The 27,809-nt window shown below is 41.6% G+C and overlaps 1 protein-coding gene across 18 annotated transcripts in view; it reads right to left on the minus strand.

The window, feature by feature from the left end:
• mycbp2 (MYC binding protein 2) overlaps window positions 1–27,809 on the minus strand; it is a 66,895-nt gene that overhangs the window by 34,331 nt on the left and 4,755 nt on the right. For 12 of the 18 annotated variants that reach the window (XM_069707016.1, XM_069707014.1, XM_069707013.1 and 9 more), the window contains exons 1-22: window positions 24,870–25,659; window positions 22,268–22,343; window positions 14,540–14,755; window positions 12,462–12,615; window positions 11,982–12,178; window positions 10,601–10,843; window positions 10,171–10,242; window positions 9,964–10,060; window positions 9,782–9,855; window positions 8,024–8,162; window positions 7,737–7,813; window positions 6,119–6,323; window positions 5,830–5,994; window positions 5,508–5,666; window positions 5,208–5,412; window positions 4,920–5,065; window positions 3,147–3,257; window positions 2,678–2,782; window positions 1,036–1,155; window positions 795–876; window positions 576–693; window positions 104–462 (exon numbers count right to left, since the gene is read on the minus strand). In XM_069707016.1, the coding sequence (XP_069563117.1) occupies window positions 104–462; window positions 576–693; window positions 795–876; window positions 1,036–1,155; window positions 2,678–2,782; window positions 3,147–3,257; window positions 4,920–5,065; window positions 5,208–5,412; window positions 5,508–5,666; window positions 5,830–5,994; window positions 6,119–6,323; window positions 7,737–7,813; window positions 8,024–8,162; window positions 9,782–9,855; window positions 9,964–10,060; window positions 10,171–10,242; window positions 10,601–10,843; window positions 11,982–12,178; window positions 12,462–12,615; window positions 14,540–14,755; window positions 22,268–22,343; window positions 24,870–25,192 (3,443 nt within the window). In that variant the 5' untranslated portion in view covers window positions 25,193–25,659. Of the gene's footprint in view, window positions 1–103; window positions 463–575; window positions 694–794; window positions 877–1,035; window positions 1,156–2,677; window positions 2,783–3,146; window positions 3,258–4,919; window positions 5,066–5,207; window positions 5,413–5,507; window positions 5,667–5,829; window positions 5,995–6,118; window positions 6,324–7,736; window positions 7,814–8,023; window positions 8,163–9,781; window positions 9,856–9,963; window positions 10,061–10,170; window positions 10,243–10,600; window positions 10,844–11,981; window positions 12,179–12,461; window positions 12,616–14,539; window positions 14,756–22,267; window positions 22,344–24,869; window positions 25,661–27,809 lie in introns of those variants that run through there. The other 6 variants (XM_069707017.1, XM_069707001.1, XM_069707006.1 and 3 more) reach the window with 5 other exon arrangements.

A 27,809-nucleotide genomic window follows, 5' to 3' on the forward strand; every position in this document is an offset into this window, starting at 1 on the left:
AACCCTGAGAGATAAATGGAATATTAAATTATACAAACGCATGGTTAACAGTAATTAAACCAACATGTTCCAGTGTATTCCTCTACATAGTCCTTGGACTGACCTCCATATGACATCATACACAGGGTCCAAACACAGGCCAAATCCCTGCAGGTCCTCCTGCTCAGAGTCATTGAAGGTTCTGCAGCTTCCATCCATTTTGTTGATCAACAAGCATTTAAAAGGAGGTGGCTCGGACACAGAGGAGGGCACAAGGCCAATGATGTGTTTGCTGGCAAAGATCTCCGAAGTAGATAGGACATGGGAGTTGATAAGAGCCTCATCGATCCGCAGGAACGTCTGGTCCCCGCTGGCACCGATCCATGTCGCCTTTCGTCCATATTTGGCACCAATATTAGGCATCGGTGATGGCTTGGCATTCCAGTAGGGCATGTCCAGGATGGGTCGGCCCAACTGCCCTTTCTGGAAAGCGAGGAAACATAATAACACTCAAGTTTTTGACTCAAAGATTAAAAGACATCTGTAGTCTTTGAAAAAACAGTTTTCACAGATTGTATCATAAATGTTTTTCTCACCGAGAAGCTGCCAAATGTGAAGACCTGCCCATCCATGAGGAGAACGGCTGTGTGGTTACTGCCTGCTGTGACCTGGACACTCGGACCTGGAAGGGCCTGCACCAGAGTTGGGGAGCCCCTAGAAAGAAAAAAATATTTTTGGTTGTATTTTATTTTAATATATTTAAACTAATTGTGTTCATATGAAAATGCATCACTTTAACTTAATCAGCAAAGTACCTGGAGTTGACATCTGCATGTCCAAGCTGCCCATGTTGGCCATAACCAAACGAGTACACATCTCCGTTCTCCATCAGCACCACTGTAAACCAACATAATCATGACTGTTAACTTCCTCAATTTCTTTTCTTCAAGGTCAAGGCCACTCTTGTGGGTAGCTTCAAAAATATTCTTGAAACATTGTGCAAACAACGCAAATTCACTGACAGACTAGAAGCAACCATGAGGGAAAAGAACCTACCTGAGTGGTGAAACCCGCAGCTGACCTGCACAGCTCGCAGCTCGCAGTCAAATCTCACTGCCCCTGGGGGGTAGGTGGTAATTTTGCTGGCATCCTTCTCTCCGCGCTCACTGCTGCCGTCTACGAGGCAAACACTAAAGTCAGCACATTTGAGTAGAGAACGGATAGAGTGAAGTTTAGCAGCAGCTTTAGACCGCCGAGGGGGACGTCTCTGCACAGTCCTGGAAAACAGAGCTGGAAGTAAAAGAGGGCTCGAAAGAAAACAGGGAGAAAAACAGGAGGAGGCATGCTAAAATAGAAAGGAGGGACTAACACCTCTATAACAAAGGCTTTTGGCAACCAGTCCTATTAAAGATGATTTTTTTTTTTTACGTCCAAGTTCAATGAGGAAAAGTGAGTCTGGTTTACCCTGAGTCCTGCAAGAGGTCATCGTAGTGTTGTGTGAGTGGACAAAGTTGGACAGTGCACCATGCATTACAGTAAATATAATGACCATCAAGACTTTTTTGGACCAGGAACCAGTTCATTGTGGTTTACCTCTATAACCGATGTCAGTCAGATGAGATAGCAGCTTTGGATTTCAATAATTCCCACTAAATGTAAACTAAATATTCCCTGGCTCATGGCCCAAATATCCAAAGGGTAGTGTTGACAGTTTAGCTCATGGACATAACTCGCAAAGTTGGTGAGTGCAAAGAAGTGCTCTTAGGGAAGAACAGGAACAACAGTATTGCCAGTGGTGTGGATTTGGACCACCCATTCATGACTGTTAAACCATGAAGAAAGATGCTCAAGATCCAAGCATGAACCCAAAAAACAACCCCGCCTTACAACTTTGCAAGAACTACAGTGAACGGTTCTACAAAGCAAAGTTATAAAGCAAAGAATAGTAGCGTCAGTTCCTTAAATGACAGTAAAGAGGAAACCACCTGCTCTTCCGAAATATGATACAGTGGCATCATTGTTGCCCCAGTGCGAGTCGAGAATGTTCCCAGAATATACGTGTTTAGGAGATGAGCAACAAGGGCACAGAGTCCTTAAAGCAGGCACCAAAAATCAGGCCCAAACAGTAACGTCCAGCAGAAGTCTCAAACCAGACAGAAAACTTACAACAGCAGCAGTTCCCTGAATAATAAAAGCTGTAACAGTTACGTTATCGTGTCTTCTGTAGGATTGTCTTGGTTTCTTTGCATAAAAAAAAAATATACTTCTTCACAACTCCAATTTTTAAACAAGGACATTGATCTCTACTTCTGTCTAAAGTTGGCAAAGCATACATCCTACTGCAAGGATTAGAATCACTTAAACCAGAAAATAAATAGGCAAAACAGATCAAAAGTTTATAGTTTCTCGGTCTTTTCTTCTTGTTTTAAATGAATTAATGCAAGATTAAATTAATCCAATTTAAAAGGTAATCAGCCTGATGAGAGTGGTCTTTAACAGAGTCTAAAAACTATGCGGTCATTTTCCCCCTGAGTCACAGTGAGCCAGCAGGCTGCATTGTTTGTTACCATGAGAGCTGAGGACCACATAACAGTCCTGCCTTCAGAGAGTAAGAGGAGAGGTGGGCGGGACAGCCAGATTGGGAGGTGAGTCAAAAGGGGTGTCTCTGCACCCGTTGAGTTAGTGAAGACCGTAGTACCTTTGTGCTTGTCCCGTTTATGCCTTAGTGCCTGAAGGGGTCTTATTCTGGCTAGGGCCTGCTCACGCTGGTTCATAAAAATGGGACCAGGAAAAACAAGGGGGCCTGGGGGAGAAAGAAACTTTCACATGCATGCACAATGCTCACAAATGGGAAAGAACACATGATAATGCTACACCACAACAATGCGCACGCACACACACACACACACACACACACACACTGAAAAATTATATAGACACAAGCAAGGGGGAAGTCACCAAAGCACAACACCGGAAAGTAATCTGAAATTAAAACGAGATGGACATACTGTTTGTAGTTTTAGCCAATTCATTACTCCCATCCCAGTTGCCACAAGTCTGCCTGTGGCTATGTTGAATGGTCTACCACAGAAATCTCTCCGTATCCCAAAAAAACACACAGTTCTTCCCTGAACACGGGTTTCCGCCTGTCTAGCTCGGATCCATACCTCTTCCCTCCTCCAACCTATGCCGGCGGTTGATCCTCTGTCGTTTCTCCTCCTGACGGATCTGAATGTGCTCCTCGATGTTCACTCCTGGAGGGGGAGGGACAGGCACAGCTGAAAACACAAAAAGGCCGCAGGTACAGACAGCCCAGATAGGATGCAGGAGGAGGAGGAGGAGGAGGAGGAGAAGAAGGAGGAGGAAGGAAGGCAAAGCAGAGCAGAACAAAACAAGACACACATCAATGAATGATGGAGACGTGATGGAGAAGCAATGACTCTGCACAACACGAAGATTATAACACAGAATGAGCGACGACACGTTAGCGAAATACTGTGTTCAAGCAAATGCAACAGACAGTGTGATATATGCAGCGCAAGCACAGCGCTGGCACAGCTCGGAAGGATATATAGCACACACCCCCTGTATCAAGACGGATATGAAGAACATTTTGCTGCTGCTATCACATCACATATGTGCATGAGATTTTAACATGCATATGATTTGACAAACATTGTGGCTTTAAGTGACATGTAAACACAATGTGAGTGGTGATTCGGCTGAAATTAATATATTGTGTGATGCAATAAGGATGGGCCACAAACAGCCCTATTTTTATGAAGGCACAACGAACAGCGCAAGTAGAACTCAAACTGTTTCATATTGTTTTTAACTATGTAAATGGAGGTTCATTCAAATGAAGCAGCACAAACTGAGCTGTTGGTGTTTTGATGGAAAAATCCCTGAGACATCTGAGAACGACAGTTTCTGAAGCGTCAATCTGCCACAAGAGAAACCTAATGATGTGAGCAGCAATGACAGAATAATTATTGTAAGCAGTGCAAATAAACTATTTAAATTAATCACTCTCCAACCAGTAAATGTGTTTAAATCATTGTCAAAAAATTATCAATATGGTTAAAGCAGGAACACTATTTATCTATCTTTCAAAAAGAGGTATTTTTACAGCACCTACTAATCGTAACTTTATAAATACCTTTTTCATCCGCTCATTAAATCCCTGCAGACATCTGAGAGCAGCAGGACAGAGTTGACAAAACTACAGTTTCTAATTAGATAACTGCCACTGCTGAGCCATTGAACAGTGTGATCCACTGTGTTTACCTTGACTAAATCACCTTGAAATGACACCAGGCTGCTGCAGAATAACCTCTCATCAGACCGGTCCATTACGACTTGGCATTTTGTTGAAGGATGGCAAATTAAAGTGGCTCATCAGTCCTGTTTGTCACTGACTCCGTTCAAACTCTCTTTTTTAAGAAATGTGGAGTTTCATGTTAAATCTGGACATGTTTAATGATGCAGGTGCTGCTGTCACAATTTATGGAATAATGTTTCGAATTCAAGATACAGCGGAATTAAAACTGAAATAGCATCCAACTGATGAAAATCCTACACATGAACAGCTTCTTTGTCATTTTTTATAAAGAATTTTGATCATCATTGTAAAAATAAAATAAAAACCAGGACCACCTGCTTTTTTCTGCAAATGTATCTGTGTGTCACTGTGATTGGCACAGCCATTTCAGAGCGATGAGACCAGTAATGTGACATGCTGAGTGTGTATTGGTTAATCTGCATACCCTCTCATCTATATTCCATTTCTCCCATCCGCTTTACACTTTGCAGTGCTACACATACATGAAAAAATATTGCATGTGTGATTGGAAGACGTCCACTGTCAGTGTGCCCAAGACCTACTTCCTTGCGTTTGTCGTTGTGCATGCATAATTCATACAAGGTTTCAGTTGGCATACCTAGCAGCAGGTCCAATGGAATCATCTCCTTCACAGCATCAAAGATGCCTCTCTGCCTGGCCTCCTGACCATCCAGCTCCCTGGCACAGGCCTTGCAGCAGCCACACGCTGAACAGCCAGACTCTCCAGACCCACAACCACAGATACTGATCGACAGACAAATACACACAGAAAAAATATTTAGAATATGATATACAATTTAGCCACGTAGTGGTTAAAATGAGTTTTGGGTTCCACGCAAATTCTGTACAGATACAATCTTCACCCCTTCCACTTGTCGTGACTTACCCTCCTGGTACTCTGTCTGGCCGTCCACTACTGACACAGCTGGCACCGTAGCCTGTGCAGTCTCCACACACCGTGCAAACCATGCACTGGTCCAACTTCCACTTGTGCATGCCTGGCTGGCACATCATGCTCTTCTCTTCCTTCTCCTCCAGCTCATCCTCCAGGTCTTCATCCATGGCTGTGGCCATACTCTCCACACCAAACGCTACAACAAATACGCATACACAGGAACGCCATCAGACTGGGCAGAGCACAACGCCAATGCAAGTCTCCATATAGAGTATGTTATTGTCGGCTCACCTTTCCCTGCCTGGCTCATGGCTCCAGTGTCTCTACCACACTGGCCTTTGTTGTTCACTCCAAAGGTCCACACTTCACCATTCTTGGTCAGGACACATGTATGAGCCTTACCCATGGCAACCTGAGTTACAAAGTGCCCTTTGAGGTCTGTCACCTGGCCTGTGAGGAGAAAAGGTTTCAAAAGTAAATATGAATAATTACAAAGTCTTGAATCTGTTTTTATCAAATTAAAGCAGACGATGGCAAGAAACTCCTAAAATATCTCAGAAAAAAATATCCCCGGAGCTGAGGACTTGAAAGAGCTCTGTCCCTGTCAACTCACAGGTGCTGTCACTGTAAATAGCATCTTTGCCAAACATGTAGAGCTCTCCATCCTTGGTGACGATGCTGCTGCTGCCATTGTTGCACGCTGTATAAACAGCTGTCTTGGTCTCTAATTTGATCATCTTCTTGGGCTTGTACGGCTTGGGCTGTCTGCGACTTTTAGCTGCAAAGGAAAATAACAGACATCACCTTTCGTTCTTCAACTTGGTTGGCTTTGATTCAGAGTTGAACAAAGACTGACGAGAATAAGTTGTCGAATGTTTGCAGATAATTTGAAAAGGTCTTACTGGACTCCCCATCCTCTCCTTTGCTGGCCGAGCCAGTAAAGAACACACTTCCATCCTCAGCTACCAGCAGCGCATGAGAACCATCATGGCCGACTGAGAACTGCATAATCTTCGGCGACTTTGTGACGGGCAATTCTACCCATTTTCCTGCCGATGGGCCACCCTGCTTTATGCCCAGGCTCTGGTATTTCCCTGTGTAGTAAATCTGAGAGAAAGATGGGGAGAGATGTTCAAACGCACGCCAGATGACAGTATTAGTGGACATTACTGAAGAGTTGAGCATCTGTTGTGTGTACCTGCGTGCGTGTTGTTGGACTGTGCCTAAACAAAAGTTTAGCCTTTGTGGCAGGATGCCCACTGTGCCAAAAAATGCTTTTTAAGAAATGAAGGGAGGACCCTGTGCTTTCGATGCCCAGCTTTTGTCAGTGTGAAAACAGTCTTGGCCCATTTCTATGCTTTAGAAGGACGTGTGGTGATACACGTCCAGTCTGCTTCAAGAGTTGAGAGAATTTCAACGACTCAAATCATCTGACTTTTATTAAGTGGATAATAGCTTGTAAGCCATAACCAGCGGGCCTTTGACATTTGTCTATAATATCACATGCCCCTGCCCAAATGTCCAGTTCAAGTGATGAGAGAACTTTGTGCCAAGATACAAGTCGGTTGCTCCTATTTTTACCCATCCAGCTGGTGTGTGTTCAGGTAATCTGTAGATAAAGTGCGGCGCGAGATTAGGCCTCAACGCAGACATTGAAATGTGCAACAGGCGACTGCCCTAGACTGCTATCTACAAAAGAAGCGCACTGCACCACACCTACAGTAAAAGGCACAAACAGCCACACCCTGCAACACACCCCAAACCACCTACATAGTTCTGCTCTCATTTAGATAATATGTGATAAATGTGAAAAAAAAAAAAAATCAACAAAGCATTGTACCAGAACAGGGACAGGGCCCTTACTTTGCTAGTTTACAAAGATCCTGCTGTTTAACAGAGTCAAACACAATATTTATGATGTTTCATCTACCTTTTTAAAAAAATTTGTGTTAATACTGTTTTATGTTTGGGTTTCTACTTGTATCCAAATGCTGGTAAATGCAGTGTCCTCTGCTGTGTTTCCCAGGAAGCTGACATTGCACTGAAGGCAAGAGCCTTTGCTTAGCTGGGGGAAATACTCTGACGACATGCGGTAAATTAAGCAGGGATGCCACTTTATAGGCCTTATGCACGCATTTAACCATTAACAAGGGCTGGGTCCAGAGCACAAAAAAACCCACAATAATTCTAGATATTTAAGACAATTGAGCTAAAAGGGAAACCACATATTTCTAAAACATAAAACATGTCTTACTATAAGGCCTAATGCAGCCTGGTCTTGGAAAATCTGACTGTGGCTAACTATATACAGATGTTATGAACAACGGGAATGTTAATGTAGTACGATGAGCTTCATGTGGTCACTGTGAGGGGAGAAAACATGTAGCTTTCTACAACACAGGTTTGCCCTCTAAAATGTGTGATCTGTCATTAGCAAGACAAAAGCACTTAAGCTCAGCAGCTGAAGCTGTGCGAGCTTTCATTTTTGGTTAAACATTTTAGACACACCACCACTCTCACCTTTCCCGAGGCAGTTTTCATCAGAGCAAACTCCCTGCCTGCTCCAAGCAACGCTGCTTCTTCATCAAAGCCTGTGCCTGAGAGAACATACTATTTAGAGGCAAATACACAAGGAGACAAGGTTGGACAGTACACTGCTTTTTACATCCTCTGTGTTTTCAACAGTTGCTGACACATTTTCCACCTTGTAGAAAAACATACAAACAGTATGAAGTGGCTGTATCAGGTGTACAAAAAGCATATGACAATGACAACCCACAAATATTAGAGCATTTTGAATCACTTACTGATGATGTGCAGATCCTTCTCCAGGTCAAAGAGAGAGATGCCGCAGGCGTGCAGACATTTCCTTGCCAGCTTCAGCTGCAGTTCCTGCTGCAGGGCCGGGTCTGAACTCATAGTATAGATCCGCACCACAAAACCATCCTGCAGGAGTCAGGGCCAAGAGGAGGAAACAGCGATTAGTTCCATGACACAACATTGCAACAGTGTGGACACGTATCCCTTGCTTCAGTCATTACAACTGGGCCTCATCCCCAAAACATATACGTATAACTAATGTGCCGCATTAACATATTAATTGCAACTTAATTAGGCTGATGGATAACCCACCGACAAGGGCTGCCATATGTTTGGGTCAATCTATCGAGGGTGTGGCTCGGTATTAGAAAATAAGTATTAAAAGCCTATTTATGTCAACAACAGCATGAAGGGAGAGATGTCTCCATAGCTCCATATTTGACTTAATGCAGAGCGCATCACATATAGCAAACTTAAAACCCCCGCCTTGTCAGTGCATATCGCATAAGAGATGCTAAGACTGCTGGAGATGTGACCGAAACTGACACTCTACAGAGAAGGAGAAGAGTAAAAGATAGGGAAACATCAAAGGAAATAATAAAGAGATCAGAGGGATATAAAAAAATGTATGAAGGGTTGCATTGGGCTGGGCTGGTTTTCTCGGTGTGGTGTTGATGGCAGACTCATCTGCTGTGCTTTCCTTCCAGCAGCGCAGAGCACATGCGCCTGTGAAATCATCAAATTGTGCCTGTAAATTGGTGTGGGCAGCGGTTGCATCTGCTGGCCACTCACTAAAAATGCATGCAGCTTCTGAAAGCTCTCCCATCCTCCGCCCATATAGTATGCCCCCCCCCCTTGATTAGCCCAGAAACAGCCTCGCTGCTACAGAGGATGTATGGTTCCACAAACTCCCCTCCCCCACTCACATTACAGAGTGCTTATGCAGATAACTGCTCGTGAGATTAAGCTCTCTGGAGAATACCCACATGTGGTGCCACTGCCCTCGCTGCCACACCCACACCCACACACACACGATACACGACACACACAAGCCCAGACACAGCTACATCCCCCTCTTTGGCACAGCTGGTGATCAGCTGAGGATCCTTCTTAGAGTGAGGGAGTGACAGATGCTTCCCGGGGCAAGTCAAGAGGAACAACAAACCTCATTTCAACTAACAAAAAAAAAGGGAAATCACACATAATAAGAGACAGCGAGTTTGCTCAGCTGCAAACATGATAAATAAAAACAACATTGTGGAGCTGGAGGGTTTGATTGCACTCGAGTGTGTATACAGATTACCAAGAGGATAACCATGTATAATGATGGTGTCAGTATCTTTTTCATTTCTCTTCAAGTCAGACAACTTGGCACAAAATCTGGAGAGACTTCTCTGTGATTGACTCTATCAGAGCAAAACTTAACTGCTGGGATGTAGTTCAGGGTGACAAAATCAGTGACTATGGAAGGAAGTCCAACAATACTGAAATTTCACAATAAAAGCATGTAAGTGCATAATAAAGCCAGCTTTCTGCACATGTTTGCAGCAGACGTAGCCAGTACAGCAGTTTTTTTCTGCCGTTATTTATGCGTGTAGGGGAACTCCTGATCTCACTGAGAACTTCCCCTGTTGAAACCGTTTTCATTTTAAAGTTAAAATTTTTCTTTTTTTGAGGAGACCAAGACAGATGAGGCACTTTACTATTGAGTCGATGAAGAGCTTAAGCAGCAACATTAAACTTACATCTTTGCAGGCAGCGATCTGGTTGATGAACTCCCCATCTGTGAAGATGATGTTCTGTCCGTCTGAATGTTGACCTGCAAAAAGAGAAGCAACGGTGAATATACCTTGTATTTTATTAGAGGGAATATTAAACTCAAAGGAGGTGTTTTTGATACCAGCTAACAAAAGTGTTTTCTCAGCACCTGGCATGGTGACCGTCCCCTCGTGCTCCAGAGTCTCAGGGTTGATCTTGATGGCCGACATACTGTGGTTACTCGTATCCCGATACAACAAGTACCCCTGAAGACACAACACCAACGCTGCTGATGATCTACAATTCCTAATGTAAACTCAAAAGCTGACTTAACGGAATCATTTGTATACGTCTCAATTGAATCTCCTCTACTTACCTGAGCAAAGCCCAGCCATGATCTTTTCTCCTTTCGATTCCTGATTCGGGACGTGGAGTTGTACACGTGGCCCTGTGGGGTATCACATACATGTGAGCCAACAAAAACACGTGCCGACAAGCCCTAATTAAAATCTGGCAAATGATAAAGCACCAGATAAACACTGGTGTTTAATGTTGGCAAAATAACATATCCAAGTCATCGGGAAAACATTCAGAATTAAAGCAGCATTGTGGTTTTCTTAAGCCAAAACATTAATGTTTTATGAGCTAAAAAAAAAAAAAAGCTACTGATATTAAGAATAGTTTATTTTTCTTAAGAATGAGTAAAAATTTATGAAAGTACATATTTCAGTTTTTGAAAATTGAAAATTTGGGCATAGAGGGAAACCGTTGGACTGAGATGGCATACAGCTCAGCGTGTTACATACCCTGACAGTACCACTGTATCCAGAGCCCACTTTGTAGAGTCCATCTTTGCAGAGCAAGTACAGGAAGGACCCATCAGTCTGTAGAAGACAGCGCTCATCTTCATCGATGGCCACTTCTTTTAGGACCCACTTGTTCATGAGAGCCGCACGTTTGATGCCATTTCCAAACCAATCCTGGATTTGAATCTTTCCCACCAGGACAGCCTGCACACTCCTCTGTAGTGCATTCAGTATGGTGGGTACCTGGTGACATTTAGGAAGAAGAGCTCTAAAAAGTAAGAACTCTTGCTGATTGAGTCAAAGTCTGATATTAGTAATTGAGACCGTGGTTACCTGTATATTTGCCCTACTTTGATTCCATCTCAATCCATTTTCACGCACACTCATTTCCATGGCAGCAATTACACATACCAATGATCTCACCGTTTACACACAAGCAAACAAAAGCCGACACACACACAAAGGCATGCACAGCATGAAAGCCCACACTTCTCGGCATCCTGCCTGCCATTGTGATGATTCACAATCCAGTCAATACCTAAAAGATACAGAAGCAGGAGCAAAACACAGACCTGTGTCTGTGATGGATGAAACATGTGCGCCTACGTATTCCCTCTACAACCCTGACACAGTGTAAGAATTCTATTGATATGCAGGTAAAGGTGAGACATGGTTTTTAGTCACAAAGCCTTCCCACTATTTAGTACTGACTGTTTAAGTTATAAAAGATTTTGCAAGAACGGTTTTGATACAAAACAGACACAATAAAAAAAGAAAGAGAGGAGACAGAGAGGACAAACAAGAAATGGAACCAAACAGCTAATTGGCGGAAGAATGCAGTCAGGGTAACATAATCAAACAGGAGGATTGGAGCGGCTTGACATTTTCCAAAACTCAATTTTGCTGCCCACACACTGCTCCGAGTCTCTCTGCACGAAGCGACCAAAGGTTGCTTTATCCACCCCAAATTGCACTTTGGTGATCAAAAGCATTTTTACTAATCTTGAAGGAAAACTTGAATGAAGTAAAGAAAGACACACGTTCCATGGCAAAGCTTGTTTAGAAAGCATAATTCAAATTCAAGGGATGTAAAAGTTGTCTTTCCAAGCTTGCGCTTTACCAAATACAACCACCTGGATCACGTAAAAATCTTCTTCCAAGACAAAAGCTGTTCAAAGTCACTATTACAGATGCAGGTGATCAGTACGAACTAAGATTGTAACACCTGATTCAAAGAAAATAGCTAAAATGGAAAGCACGGTGCGGGCTGATATTGATCATACTTTATTTTTGCCAGATATGCAAAATAAAGATAAAGACACCGACAATACGACAGTCAAGGCGCTACATTAAGCGTGCTTTATTTGAATTGGTGAATTACCTGTATTGTCTGGCAGGCGTGGCTGCCATTATTGGTGAGGATTGCAGAGACGGCCTGCAGGATTTTGCCTGTGTCTCCCCAGGCCACCACCAGACTGAAGAGGCAGGCGCAGGACAGGGCAGTGATGGCCTGTCCTGTCGGGTCATTGGACCCTGTGCTGCGCACCGTGGTCTCCAGCAGCAGCTGGAACAGAGACTCTGACAAGGCAAGTAGGTGGTGGAGAGGTTAGGCATTTGTAAAAAGAGTAAACTAGGCATGCTGTATATGAAACAAAACATTAGAAACAAACTGCAAATCTAATACAACACCGCAACTATCTACTGCCTCAAAACAACCATTAGATCGTAACAATATGTCTTTGACAGGGTCAATTAAATAACATTTTTAGCTTCACAAAGACAAGTTGTTGCACGGCTATTGCGTTGGAGTGACTTGGAGTGTACGCATGCACCAAATAAATTCTTTTTTTTTTAGCTTTACCTAGCACATCAGGAGGCTCAGTCTGGAAGCCCTCAGGCTGTTGTCCCTGCAGCATGTCCAACAAGGCCTGCAGGCTGCGCAGGCACAGTAAAGGGTGAGAGAACCGGGTCTCTTTTATCAGCTCAAAGACCCCACACAGGCCGATGCCGATGATCTGCAGACACACAGAAAGAGGCACATTTCGATCAGCTCATGAACGTCACACTGCCGGACTAGTTGTGATGCCTTTTTCTACCGCAAATGTACAAACATTGTACAAATACAGTCAACAAGAAATCTCTGTCTTTAACATATTGATGTTTACTTTTAATAGCATGGCCTCATCACCCTGTAGTAAAACAATCTACATTCGGTTAGCAGTCAACGGTATACGAATAGCCAACATTATCATTTCGTATAATGACAGTCCCACTTGGCTGTGTGGAGAAGAGAGGCATGCAAAGGAGTCTGGCCTAGAAAAGGATGCCAATCTCTCTCCCCCTCTCTGTATCAGCGGGCTTGTTATTGAATCAAATAAGTATCTGCTGTCCTTTCCTATCATAGTGAACAATTTGTTTTGTAACAGTGAGCGCTCAGTATTAGTGTGTAACTAATACTGAAAAGTACAAAAGATACTGCCATATGAAAAAATAACAATACACAAAAACTGAATCGGTATAAATTAACACATAGGTAACAGATGTTGCAGATCTTAAAAATAATACTGTTAAAAAATTTTAAAAAAAATACTTCATCAAGGCTTACAGTCACTTTGTCAGTGTTACTTATTTGAAACGCAGACACAGCAAAGATTCTCATCATATGGTTTGTTCGCAACTGTTAGTAGGCGGAGATTAAAACTAACTACCCCCCCCAAAAAACTATATATATATATATATATATATATATATATATATATATATATATATATATTTAACATCAGTGGCTCATTTAATTTTTCTGAAAGAGGATCAAATTCTACAGCCTTCTCAGTTTACCATAATGAGCTCGCAAATTAAACCTAACCATCTGCAACAGTTCTGTGATTAGCTGCTTACCAGCACCGTGGTGAACAGCAAGCACGCATACAGTTGTTCAACGATTGTGTTGTCACACTGTAAAAAGGTTTGTCCTGTTGTAGTAACACAGAGTGCATGACAGACAAGAGCACGTAGGGCATAATTCAGGTAATTTGATGGCATCATCATCTGCTGCCTCACTTGCATGACAAGCAGGTAAATCCTCAGATTCGTTATCGTGCTGCTACCATAAAGCAGCAACCTTTCACTGTTTCAGCAAACACCCATAATGTTAACCCTTCATCTTTGCAACTGGCCTGCCTCTGCCCACCTATGGCTTACAGCTTTAGTCTTCGCTGTGATTATAGCCTGGAAACCCTGTACATATTAAAGTTTAAATAGCCACTCTGAAGGGCAGACAAATCAGCGAACAGAGGGGGGGGCCAAGTGTGATTAACGTTGAAATAAAACATATGGTATATTGTGGTTAAAGCTGATTGGTTAGAGGCTGTTCCAAGGAAAAGAACCGGAAGTCTACACCCTATTGGGTGTAATGACTGGAAATGATCTCTAATGTAGCGTGACCTACCAGGCCTACTGTATACTATACAAGGAGTAAATGTTGGTCTGGTAATACCAGGCTAGTAAAGTCCAAGATAATTGCCCTGCCTCTCATAATACAGCATTTATAGGACTAGGTCTACGTGACAGTGCATTTTAATTTCATAAGAATATTCTGTTGTGCATACAGCATACTACAGATTTTGAAAGCAGAATTAGACAACATTATTACAGATAAAGAAAAATGTACTTGGTTCCAAGGTGTTGTGCACACTGTGATTAAAAAGTGACAGCGTAAGACAGAGAAAGATAAGATAATCTTCAGGCACACAAAGAAGAAGGAGGGGTTGGGGAAAATCCTCACAAGATGGGGGTTTCAAACCTTTTGTAAGAAAAAAAAAAAAGAATGCGCCTTAAAAGGAGCAGTGCATCTCGAAAATCCCCTGAGAGCAAAGGCTGTCTCCTGCCGAGCGCAGCTAACCACCACATAAGCAGCCAGTACAACTCCCCTGCTCGTACCTTTGGCAGCTTCACGGCTGGCTCGCGGTACTCTTCCTCCTCCTCGCTGTCTGAGTCGCCGCTCTGCACCGAGCTCCTGGAGGCCAGCGCTAGGGAGGCCTCTCTCTGCTGCCAGTCCAGCACGCAGTGCCGCACGTTGCAGTAGACATTGAACGCAGATGGGTTGCTGTGCAGCTTGATGTCCGGCACGCAGAGGGCTCCATCGAGACTCTCGGCCTGCGGGGAAAAACAGCAGAGAGAGGTGGTTAAGCAAACCCAGCGGAACCTTTTCATGGTGATCACAAGTATGATATCATTTGGTGCATCAATAAGCTATTCAGCACAACACACAGTCATTTATAAACAGCAATGTCAGTTCTGTATGTGAAGATTCAGTTCCCTTAGTCCACAAAACAAATAACCCTCATTTTAAATGTTGACATCTTTTTACTGAAATGCTATTTTGTAAAAGCACTTTGAAGGCACAATTAAAAAACCAGTTGATCATTTTCATGGTGTCACTTGGACAGGCAGGTAATTCATCCATTTTGGTTCGCGTCTGTCGACTGGTTATGACTCATGCAGTTATTTAAGAGGCAATTTAAAGTACACCCACTGATGATACCCCTAACCAAAGGACATGCCTGCTGACCACAACAAGTGGAGCAATTTCTCATCCCGGTTTACAAGGAGAGTCACGTCACAGACGAACATAAACCTGAGGAACTCTGAGCAGGTGTTATCTGTTACATTTCAACTGAAACGAAACGATAAAAATCACAACAGGTTGAGAGTGTTTAACCTCTGTTGAACACAAGTCTTTTTATAATTAGTTCTATCATTGACGTCATGTCTAGTCAGTGACACAGCTGTGAAAACAAATAACTCCTCTTTTTGCTTTGGACTCTCTCCTCAGGACTCTCATTTTTATCCACACTGGACAAATGTTTCCCCATTTCGAGATAATTTTTTCCTGTTACAAAATAAATTGCCCAATATTCAGCAAATCCAGTGAACACAAATTAGTTCGAAAACCATTTAGCTTAAGCTGAATTTAAGTAAAATCACATTGTACTAAAGATATTTACTAAAAAACAAACACTAGGATGAAGATTCACCACAGTTCTTTCAGTTGACAGGAGAGAAGTGGAATGAACAAATCCAAAACGTTGGCTTTGCCCATTTGAATTTTGTCCCTCTGTTGAAATGTTTCTGGTGAATCTCCAAAATGAAGGTTTGAGGATTCAAGTCTAGTATGCTGTGCAGATTGTAAAAACATGAAACAAACTTGCCACTTCTCGTAGCCACTGATGTAAATGACAGCCAATATTTATCTGGCTTCCTCCCACAGTCTAGAAACATCTATGTTAGATTAATTATTGATTCTAAATTGGCCAAATGTGTAAATGTCTTTTACTGTTGGCCCTGTGATGGACTTGGGACCTCTCCACGGTATTACCTATCTTTACCCAAAGTCAGCTGAGATAGACTCAAGCCCCCTATTGACCCTGTTTAGGATAAAGTGGGTACAAATAATAGATGGCTGTAGATTTTTCAAAAATATCTATTTTGGGTAAAAAAAAAAAAAAAAATCATCATGAACAGACATTTTGTATGTGTATATCAACACAATGCATTGAATTTATCACGAAGGATAAATTCACACAAATCACTGTTCTCTGTATCACATGGTTGGATGGACTTCCTTACTATCAAAATGAAATATCCATCTCATGTTATTCATTTATAAAGCTCTACTATTGAAGCCTCCAAAGTACCTCCCATCTTTTCTCTTATTTAAATCTAGTAACTCCAGCACATGATCCAGTAACCACTTCACCTGAGATATCCCTGAAATATGCACTAATGTTGGCAGAACTGGTTTCAAGTCATTTCTAAATGGAACAAACTACAAACAGCCCTCAGTCTGATATTTCTCTTAGAGATTTTACAGCCTTATTATTTGATGCTTTTTATGAGCCTTGTAACGGTATCAATTAATTTCCTACTTGTGTATAGTTGTGTTGTTTTGTTTGCCGATTGTGCTCTTGTGAGTCTATTTTGTTCACAAGTCTCACTTTCAAAAGACATCACTATCTCAATGCAACTTCCTGATTAAGTAAAGTTGAATCATTTTCAGAACTATCACAAGGTTCAACCCTCCTCTTGAACTAAGAGGTGTTTGTAACATCTAGTCCACCCTCATTGATATAAATGAGCCAGTGGGGCGAATTTACAATAATATCCTTAGCTTAAGCTCTTAAATTTAAATAATCATTACAATTAGAGACACAGTCCACAGAGAAACTAAATGAACTAACTAACGGATAAGCTTTCTCCATCCCACCAAGCGAGACATTTTTAACTACAGTCCTGAGGCAACCTCTAGAGAATCACATTGATCGATTGTGCCTCTCTTGCAGTGTTGCGCTTTTGGCATCACAGTCACGGAGGGTGATGTCATCTGTTTGGTGGGGGGGCGGGGGCGGAAGGGGGGTGGGGGGGGTCATTCATTCTCAGCTCAAACCAGTGGGGAGGATATTAGCTCCCCTCTCATCTAACAGTGCTGTCTACTGCTCTCTAGTCTTCCCACTACAGTAGTTTCCATGACCAAGTGACTGTACAGAATTAACAAACGAGCACACTGCCTGTACTTAACACCATTTAGAGCACAGAAACGCTATGATAGCGTAAACTCATGCAGCAATGGAGGAAAACAAATATTTCTTTGGAGATGACAGCAAAACAAAAGGGTGAGGTAAAGGCCAAAATCCTGGAAGCTGAGCACGTGATAGGAAACTCAGGGTTTCTGGGTTGTATGTACAAGGACAGTCCCTACTAAATTCCTGTCTGACTGATCTGCTGTCTAATATATTATATTCTTTATTCAATATTTAGTTTGTCTCCATTGATGGGAAACAGTTTAAACAAAAATCAATACAAATTCTAAGGGAAAATAAATATGAGAGGATTTATTTTTATTGGACCCAACATTCATGTGATAAAATGAGATATTTCTGCTAGATAATTTCGGTTTCTGTTTTTCGTATTTTAAAAAAAATAAAAAATAAAGAGTACTATGATCACAGGTTAAAGGCAACACATGTAATCCACAATTACCCAAAGGGTGCTGGGCCACCAGCATCTGAAGCCCCAGATTCAACATGCATTCACTAAAGAATATGTACTGAAACTAGACCAAAATTGGTTGCGTCTCCTCATGCTATGTTTTATAAAAAATATTTGTAAATACAGGAATAAAATTGGCTTACTGCAGTAATTAATCATCTGAATGTACTTAATGTTTGTATGTTTAAAAAGCTGGAAACCAGGCATTCGCTTTTGTTTGCCGAAACTGAAAATATGGTTGCCACTTTTAGTCACTGTATTTTTTGAGTAATTAGGAATCAATGTTCACATTTGTTTGTGATGTTGAAAAATTTCTCAAACTGTTTTAGTCACACTCTAACCACTTACTTTGCGTCGACATCATCTTCAAACTGTGCACACGAAAGTAAATGCAGCAACACATGTGCAGCATTGAAGTGTTCCAGTTCTGACTCTTACAGCAATATTCAAATATCACTGTGAAATGTGAAAAATATGAAATATTTATTTGTTTGTTTTGCTGTCCTTATTTTCCATATGTTAAAAAGTGGTTGCCAAGGATGGCAACAAAGGGCCACAAATTGGTTGCCAATTTCTCAAAATGGTTGCCAATGGCAACCTGGCAGCTGTTACTGTCAAGTGCCGGTTATCCAAGTCTTTCCAGCTCACACAGCCCCTGATGTTCATGAACAGGGTGAATTGACATGTTAACGCAATTGACCATTTTAGACTACTTTTTACACTACGTCAGTTCGGTTTGTTACATGAGGATGAAACACAGGGTCTTTGCACTCACAAAGTGAAAACTGTATTTGACGTCACATCGTCAGAAACATCATTACAAGCTATGTCATGATGCACATGAGAAAAGGCACATCCAAGTATGCAAAGCCGATTGATCTGCTGATGTTTGTGGTTTTCTGCTCACTTTGTGATAGCACTAACCCATGACCCAAACCCACTGCTCATGTGATAGTTTCCTTTTGTATTTCTGTCTGCACTCAGCTGATGACTTTATGGCCATCTAAAAGCCTTAGAAAAAGCTGCTACAGACTCCTGATCACGCTTAAAAGACAGCTACACATTTTAGCTGGCTGGCTTTATGGAAAAATATTTAAAAAAACATGAATAAAAGTACTGTCTTCTAGAGCAGAGGCTTCAACAGAGGGACTGTTAGTTTGCACCACCATGGCAAACGAGTTAAATACGAAATTTACTCGGCAAATATTGAAATGACTAAAATTAATTCAATAATCACTCATGATGTTAGAAAAGACCATGACTGTCTGTACAAAGACTTGAGCTTTGACTATAATTTGCCAATGTGTTTGCGCCTCTTCGGTATTAGTGTTACATTCATGTCACAGAGCTGAGTATCTGTTCCTCTGAAAGATAACTATGCAGAAATGTTTGAAAAACCTTGAGGGTTGTTTTTCAGAATCTTCAACGACTCTTAATCATCTGGATGAAAACCACTTCTGACCTTTGCACAAAAAAAACAAAAAAATTCTACCCATTCTTGTGAATCTGCTTCCTATCAAGGTAGCAACCATTTTACATCACAACTTGTCACAACTGGGAAAATAGGCCATTTTTAATTGTTCACTATATTGAATATTTTCTCCAGACCATTCACTAAGTGTTTTTAAATAACCTGGTGGGTTTTACAAGCATTGCTATGCATTTATATTCCAGATTGCTTAACTGTGACTCGAGTGTCACACTATGTCAATACGTGAGAGGCACAGACTGGGGTCACTAGCCATGCTATTTACCAATGGCAAAAAAACGATTATACAACAATCGATATGATCTATATTGATTCTGTCTTTTTCAGAAGTTAAAAAAAGAGACAGAGGGTCTATATTAGGAGGCGCTGGGCCATTCAGAGTGGGTCGTGTATGTGTGCCTGAAATAAAAGTTGAGGGAAGAAAAAGTCCTTTTACTTTTATTTTGAGGTCTACATAATTTCCACTGTTGTGCTTTTACTTTGAAGGACATGCACTTCCCATGTGGCAGTGTGCGTATAGAAGCCATTGCTGTTTCTTTTTGTTATCATTATTGCAGTTTTTGGCTTATTTCATGTTTTAAACAGTGCACGAAGGCATTGTGAATCCCTGCCATCTTTTTTGCTGATCAAATCCAAGTAAAAATATAAAATATGTGGGTCTTGACTCGGCTGATGGTTGAGACTGCTCTATAGGATTGTATGATACATGATCTTGATACACTGAACCTATGTGTTTTGTCATATGTAATAATTTCCCTCCCTTCTTGGCAGGCATAATGTCCTGTGTGCTACATTTACCACCTGATATTTATTTCAGTCTAAAACCAATTACATATATATATATATGCAGCCATGATGCATTAGAAGCTGATGTTAATAATCAATTCAAATGCAGTAGTGATATTTATATAGCACAATAACAAGGGAGGACATGGAAGTCAGGGTGGTGGATGTGCGTGTAATTGCTCAACCTTCAACACCAAAGTCCAAGGCTCAGATTGTTGGTTTTTTTTCCTCTAACATTTTTAAATTATGACTACAATCTTTTTTTCGAACCGTTTTCAGCAGCAGCAGCAGCCATCTGACCTTCCCAAGCACAAGTATTATTGAAATAACCACTAGTTTGCAGACACTACAGTTTGAATATTCTGATACACAGAAGAGAAATAATCTGGGTGGTACTGAATTCCCTCTAAATTATGTCATGCTAATGCAGAATAGCTGCATATGGATTACATTTTTTTTGTAGAAATTTTTTTTTTTTTTGGTATGTTTAAGATATGTAAGCATCTCATTCTGTCAATTCAGTTACTTTGCTTATTCAAAATGGGGCAATCAATGCAAAGAGGCACACACTCCTAAATTAAAACCTAAAAAGCATAAAAGTATAAAGTGCATAGTACAAGCAAGCGCTACGGCTGATGCACATCAGTGAGTGGTGGTGTATGTGTGGAGGGTTCCCAGAAGGTTTTATGGTAGGCTGGTCACAGCATGAATTACTCATTTGATAAAGTATTCCCAGGTACTTGGTATCGGCCAACTGACTTGGTGAAGAATCACTTTCACTTCCGCTGTTGGTTTTTTTTTCTTGATATATTATAGACTATAAAGACATTGCATGGATTTTTGATGGTATTCTTTGGACTGCAGCATTTTGCAGCATTACATTGTTATTCTAATGACAGTGTTTAAAAGAAGACCAATCACATGCGTCTGCCTGTACACAAGGCGTTACATCACCCTCTTCATTAGGATAATAAGTGTTTACGCTGCCTTTTGTTGTCATTCTACTTTCACATTTATAAGCACACAAGCAGACAAAGGGGAGAAGAAGAGCTTTCAAACCACACACTTGTCTGACTATACTAGTGTCAAAGGCGTGACAGAGCAAGAGGGAGCACAACACATACAAATACAGCATGACTGTCCGTGTAGCAACCCACGTTTTTACGCCTGCCTGCCAGCCAGTTAGCCAGCCTTGCCTGCCACTCAGTTTTCTGTCTTTAAAGAAAATCCTGTGATGTTGCAGAACGTCAAATCTCTGAACAAGTCAAGTTGAAGAGAAATTATCTGACGAGCCCATTCTATGTCAAGTTTCTTGTCTGGAACAATTTTGAGGTGAAAGATGACAAAGTCAAAATAGAGCCAGTGTGTCCTTCTCTGATACTAACACATTAATCTCTCTCATCTCTGCCTGCCAGCAGCAGGAAAATCCAAATTCAGACTCTCAGAAAAACAAAAAGGGGGGTGGGGGGGAGGGACTACACTCTCAAGAGAAAAACAGAAAGGAAATGACTCAGTATAATGTAAGGGAATTGTGGTTGTTGTCGCAGCTTCAGAATCAACTATGATGGCCCTGCAAAGTCTGCATCACAGGCAAAAGCACCACCTCATCCTCCGATGCCGGCTAGGTTCCCTCTTTGGATGAAGGAGATGGATGCAGGCAACTGTTGCCGTGGAGATGTGGAACACATTAGGTCGCTCGGCAACAGGCCATCATGCACAAGTCAGAGCCACTCCCATGTGTCTCGCATTCTGCCTATCCACCTCTCCAGCTTCAAGTGTGGATGGGCTCACTGGCACCTGACCAACGCCACCAATGAGAGCAGGGTTTCTGCCAAACACCGTCAGGATTGCAAAGACTAACCTCGTCTTTAATCTTATCCTCAATCTGTTAAGCTCATTCAGTAGATTCCAACTAGCTGTAAGGATTAATCAGTGCAAAACATAAGGCGGTGACAGTTGCAAATTAAATCTGACAGTCATGTTTTCAATAGTAGAAGGGAAATAAATTAAATACCTCATGTACACATTGACGTTTGAGAAATGCATTAAGAAGGAATTTTGGGCATGATTACATCCCACTAATAAATATGTCTCCTGCTTGTGATTTAAAATGTTTAACATGGTGTTATGTCTTGTGTATTTATCAAGACATTTACAATTTAGGTAAAATGATGAATATTGTTTCAAACAAAAAGCCCTCATACAGCATAGCTTTGATCTTATCACCCCTTTTAAACATATGTGTTTAAAGACATACAAATATAAATACAGCAACAGTAGGTTCACGTAGAAGTGAAAGTGCAATATAGTGCCATCGCTGGTTAAGAAAGTAAAGCATCTCTTACCTTTGTTCTTGATTTGACTTTTGACTTGATCTTCTGTCGCCTTTTCAGTTTCTTCTTACTCAAAGCCTTCTTTCCCCTGGAAGCACACAGTAAAACACTATTACATTAGGCAGACGCTTTTGGCCAAAGTGACTTACAGACAGTAGGTACATTCATTCATACCAGATCGAAGCAAGAGCTAGATTTCATATGAAATTGTGAGTCTATTCCTGTTAATCAAATGAGAAAAGAATGTTTACCACTACAGTAATAATGGTTAGAGCTTTTTTTTTTTTTTTTTTTTTTTTAAGAAATAGCATAACAGTTAATGCATTTGGTTATATTATCACAAGCCCTTATTATCTAATATTGTTATGACGTGAGGAGAAAAGGAGGTAAAACATATTTTCACTAATCCTTTCTTCAAATTATTTAGGTTTTAAAACCTTGAATCCATTCCACATGTCTTTAATAGCAGTCACTTTCACTTTCATTTTCAGTCAAGTTTCAATCTTATGCAGCTCACAAAGTACAGTTCCTTTCAAGTGCAATAAACTCTACCTAACGGTCCTGAGTGTGGTAGTAGATTTACATTTAGTGTTCCACATTTCGTTATAGTTCCAAAACAAGCACACAATTGACCTTTTGACAGTTTTGAACTCTCAATGAAATCCGTGTTTGACATTGGCTTTTTATTGTCAGTTTCACTTACATGTCTTGCTGTCAATACGAGGAACTACGGGCCACAAATGGACAACAAAACCATTACTATACACAGACAAGCAATACATCTTCAATCTGCTGTTGATTTGCCATGTTAAAAGTGTTAGAAGTGCATCCTAAGCAACTTTTTGCTCAATAATGATTTTTAAAAAATATATATATTTCACGACTGCCTTTTACAGTTTGTAAGGGCTGGGATAGTGAGTGAGTCTTACCGATCAAAATACTTAATTATTTTATCATGTAATGATATGAGACTCGAAATTCTGTTAGATTTAGAAATGCTACATCGTGATATGGCACAAGTGTTGTCTTTTCCTGGTTTAAAGGGTTAAATTATAGTAAAGTGATGTCATTTTCGGAGTTTACCAAACAATTCTATTATTCGCCTTTACCAACTCAGTTATCGTATCCAAATTACTGAAAATTATTTATCAAAAATCTCCAATAGTGATTCCTACAATTTTGTTGCAACGTTGACAGAAAGATATTTGGTCAAAAATATTGTACGATTTGATTTTGTTCATATCACCGAGGCCCAACATCAGGTGCCACAGAAATGTCTATATCCGATTTTTACAATTGGATGGGGAGGTGGTGGGGGACTTCCAAAACAGTTTCCTAAAGCTTAAATATTTCTTTCTGAGTACAGATAAACCACAAACAAACAAAAAAGATGGGTGTCAGACAGGAGGGTGGTTCAAAAATAACATGGCCTTTAAAGGTTGAAGTAGTTATTGATCTTGCTTCCCTCTTGTTCTTTAATATAGCCCTTATTCATTTAGGACTCGTAGTTACTTCTAGCAGCAGAGTCGACAATAACACGTGAGTTTGTGCGCGAGGATGCAGCAGTGATCCGGCTACTCAGACTGACTGACAGACTGACTGACTGACTGACAGGCCGACTGGAATGACGTAACTGTATTTACCCGGTAATGCCAGAAAAAGCAACACGACTTTTATCCTCCACGCTTCCGCCAACAACACAATCCTCACCCAAACACAGTCTCCGAGACGTTTCTGCACAGGAGCAATAATGCCGCAATTTCGTTTCGTTTCGTGCTCAGCCAGGATTTCTTTCTCTCCCGTGTTTTCCTGTTGGAAATCAGGATTTTTTTTTTATTTTTATTTTTTTTAAAAAGACGGTCGACGCTCCTCGGCGACGTCAGCTCGGCTAACAGTGACGCCGGTCGGGGCCTAAACACACGTACACAGCTCTATTATAAATGACCAGGTGTCGTTCAATAAATAAATAAATAAAAAAATAAGGGTGACAACCCGAAGCACCGAAGGTTTCAAAAATACTGAAGAATAAAAGAAATTTAAAAGTACAAAAATAAAAACGTGTCTCACAGGGGCGGTGTGTTTGTTTACGTTCAGCTGGGTGGCACCCCGTTACAAACGGACAAAAACTGCTGTTGTGACAGTTAGCCAGTTAGCTTTGCGTTGTTTGTTTTTTTTACTAAAAACCTACAGTAGTTTACTAGTATTATCATCATGTTATGTTATGGCTCTTTTGTGTGGTTTTTTTTTGTAGCTAACTAACCCCCCCCCCCCCCAAAAAAAAAACACACAAGGGTTGAACTAACTGTTAGCTTCAAGCTAAGGAAGTCACAGCCCAACGTTGCTACCTTAGCGAGCTGACCCCGCAAAGCAAAGTGTAGGAGTTCCTGGCTTTTCGTCCGAACTCGTATGATATATAAAAAAAATAAAAAAGTCAAGACTAGCCTATAAGCCACATAAAATAAAATAAAATAAAATAGTTATACGTGATAGCGAGCGGCTGCTCCCTGACGCACCGCTGACCAGCGGTTCGTGTTAGCTTACGGTCGTTAGCCCAGTTAGCTCCCCTTAAATGACAGACCTCTCCAAGATGTCTTCGTTCCTCACGCCGACTCACCTTCCTTGATTTATCCCTTGCTCTTTATCGTTGATGGCGGTGGTGTAAATCCGTCTGTATCTCTCCGCCAGGGCTCGTCCCGAGAGTAAAAGCTGGTACCGAGTCCGACAGTCCGACAGGGCTCCGGAGGGCGTCGGGCAGGGACCCATACCCGGACCCGTGGCGGAGGAGAGATCGGCTCCTGCTCCAGAAATGACCCTGACACCCAGCCCCATCGACGGCGATAAGGAGGGCAGGATCCCTCCTCCGCCTCCGCCGCCACCACCACCACCTCCGCCACCGCCACCGGCGGCGGCGGCGGCCGCTGCCGCAGCACACATCATCGTTTGGCAGAACAATGCATATATCACACAACGGATATCGCAGCCAGATGAAGTCCAGCCATCAGACGCAATCCTACTCGTCGTTTAAATCCGCCGCACGTCACATCACTTGTCCGCTCCGACCTGCAGAAATACACCACTTTTAGCATCCGCGGTCCTCCTCCGGAGGAGGTGGAGGGAGGAGGGAGGTTTATTATCGGCGCAAAATTGGGGAGCCGATCCGCTGGTGCGACGTTATCGGCCGCGCGGCGTCAACAACGGTGTCTTTGCCTCCCGGGGAATCGAGGATCTCAAGCCATAACGACGTTTCTCACGGAAAAGCAGAAACGGCACCGTTCATTTCCACAAAAATCGCCGCGTCGTGATTCGGTTTTATTCGCTCCTCGGATATTTCTTGACCCCGGAGAGGCAGCACCCTCAGTTGGGCTGCCATCTTAGCTCCATCATCCCTCCCCTCCCTGAGTCTTGCGTCGCGAGCATTGCCGGGATATTTTCATACGACTAAAAAAAAAAAAAAAAAAAAAAAAAAAAACCCGAGCGATGCAATCATTGATTTATTTCATCCATTACCTCTCTGTGTGCAATTATTCTGATGCGCGGGTTGGTTTTCTTTTTTGTTGTTGTTGTTGTTGTTTTTAAAATGCAGATCGACATTTGTGGAGGTGAAAAGACAGCAATCGGAGAGATAGAAAATAGATGGGCTGTTTTGCACACTGTGCACAGTTGGAAATCTGGACATTTAATTTGCAGAAGTCCATCCAGCGAGGGCCCCTCCCAGTTTGATCTAAAATTGGCACGCAGAGATACTTTTCAAAGCGGGTAAATGCTTTGTTGTTCACACAAAAAACACACAAAAAAAGGACATTGGAAAGGAGAACTGTATTATTTTAAAACTGCTTTGATTTTACATGCCTCGTCACTGTCAGAGTTCATTAGTACTTTCTCCTCCAGTGACCTCTGCCTAACTGAAAGCTGCCCTTTCATCTCAGACATACCTTCTTGAACTTCTTCTCCTTCCCCTTTGATTTGATTATTACCTGATTTGATTATTGATCCTCTCACTGCTCAACCGATATGCATATGATGGCAAATTATATGTTTATTTATGCTTAAAAATCAAACTGCAAGGAAATACTGAAGTAATGCAAAATCCAGGTTATGACTATGATAATATTTGCATTTTCACCATCTGACAGGGGTGACACAAGGGTGCAGGAGGAGCAAAGATACTGCGGGGGGGGGGGGGGGCTGTGTTGGGTAACATCAGTCAAAATGGCAGTTAAGGCCAAAACACACTGCAGTGTAAAGGTGAACATGAAAAACAGATGCAGGCAGTGCAAATTTCACATAAATTTCCATATGTATGTGCATATTACGCTGCATGTGTGTGAACGTATACTTTGCAAATGCATTTTTATAATGCTTTATTCTGCAGGATCCAATCTAATCTAATGTCATCTTTTTAATTGGTGGTGTAAATGTATGTATACTTGGATTTGCTTTCGTATTTATTGAGAGAGAGAGAGAGAGATGGACATGTACACAGGCCCTAGTGGTGCTTTATTGGCTGCGAGGCATCGCAATGGCCCAATGACAAGAGAGGGGTCGGTCTATAGTCTCTTCTCATAGCAACCCAGGAAGCATTCAGGGATAATCATGCGCAGAATCGGACTGCCAGCATGTATCAGTGATGATAAAGCTGAAAGACCGTGCTGTGAGAGTTTTCATGTGAGATATTGGAAGTGAAAAGCAGCTCAGTTAAAGTGTATTGTAGTAGTCCTGGCGGTCTGTAAAAAAAAAAAAAAAAAAAAAATGAAGAAGGACTTGGCATTGAATTGTGTAATCTGAAGACGCAGCCACATCCAGAGGCTGCTCGCTTAACCCCTGGTTGTCTCAGCTCTGTCCAGTTAGAACAAACGGAGGGAGGAGGGGTGTGCTATATAGGACAAAATGCTGCCATGGGTCAAGCAACAAACATGAGCAGAGCTGGCAGGGAGGAAATCCAGTTGCAATACACGCATCCAGGAATGGGGCTGGTATAAAAGAGTACTGTAAATAGGTTGTTATATTGTGTGCAACTCTGGTATCTGAAGCGTTCAAGCAACTAACTGGAAAGAACTGTGTCAGCCTGTACTTTCAATTTATTGTCAGGAACAGGGCAGTTTCTGTCAGCATTGCTTATTAGAGGGCTGGTGGACACACATTCCCGTGTGTTGTCAAGATGTTTTGTTTCAGTGTTTTCTATTAACTCATTCAGAATGTCATTGATCTGTAAAACTGAAGGCTTATTTATGTGTCTAATAGCAAGGAATTGTGTTTCACTACAAGACTGGAGAGCTCAATAGTTGATTGTCCACACATAGGCACTGTCCTGCCCCATTTATGGTTGGATGAAACTATGAAAGTACTGATCTTGACAGACCGGTTCTGGTCAAGTAGGCCAGATTATATCAATTGCATAAATTTATTAATCTTAATTTTAGAACCGCAAAGCATCCAAACTGCCTGCTTTTCTTAGTAACGGAGCAGTACTAGATGTCACAAGATCAAGAGGCTTATATTTATGTTGACAAGAGATTTGTAAAAAGAAATCATGTAAAATTATTGGTGTAACCTA

This window comes from Brachyistius frenatus, unplaced genomic scaffold, assembly GCF_029030835.1.
Source record: "Brachyistius frenatus isolate BFR_SWC_R1_liver_20210118 unplaced genomic scaffold, ASM2903083v1 Contig_66, whole genome shotgun sequence".
Lineage (NCBI taxonomy): Eukaryota > Metazoa > Chordata > Actinopteri > Embiotocidae > Brachyistius > Brachyistius frenatus.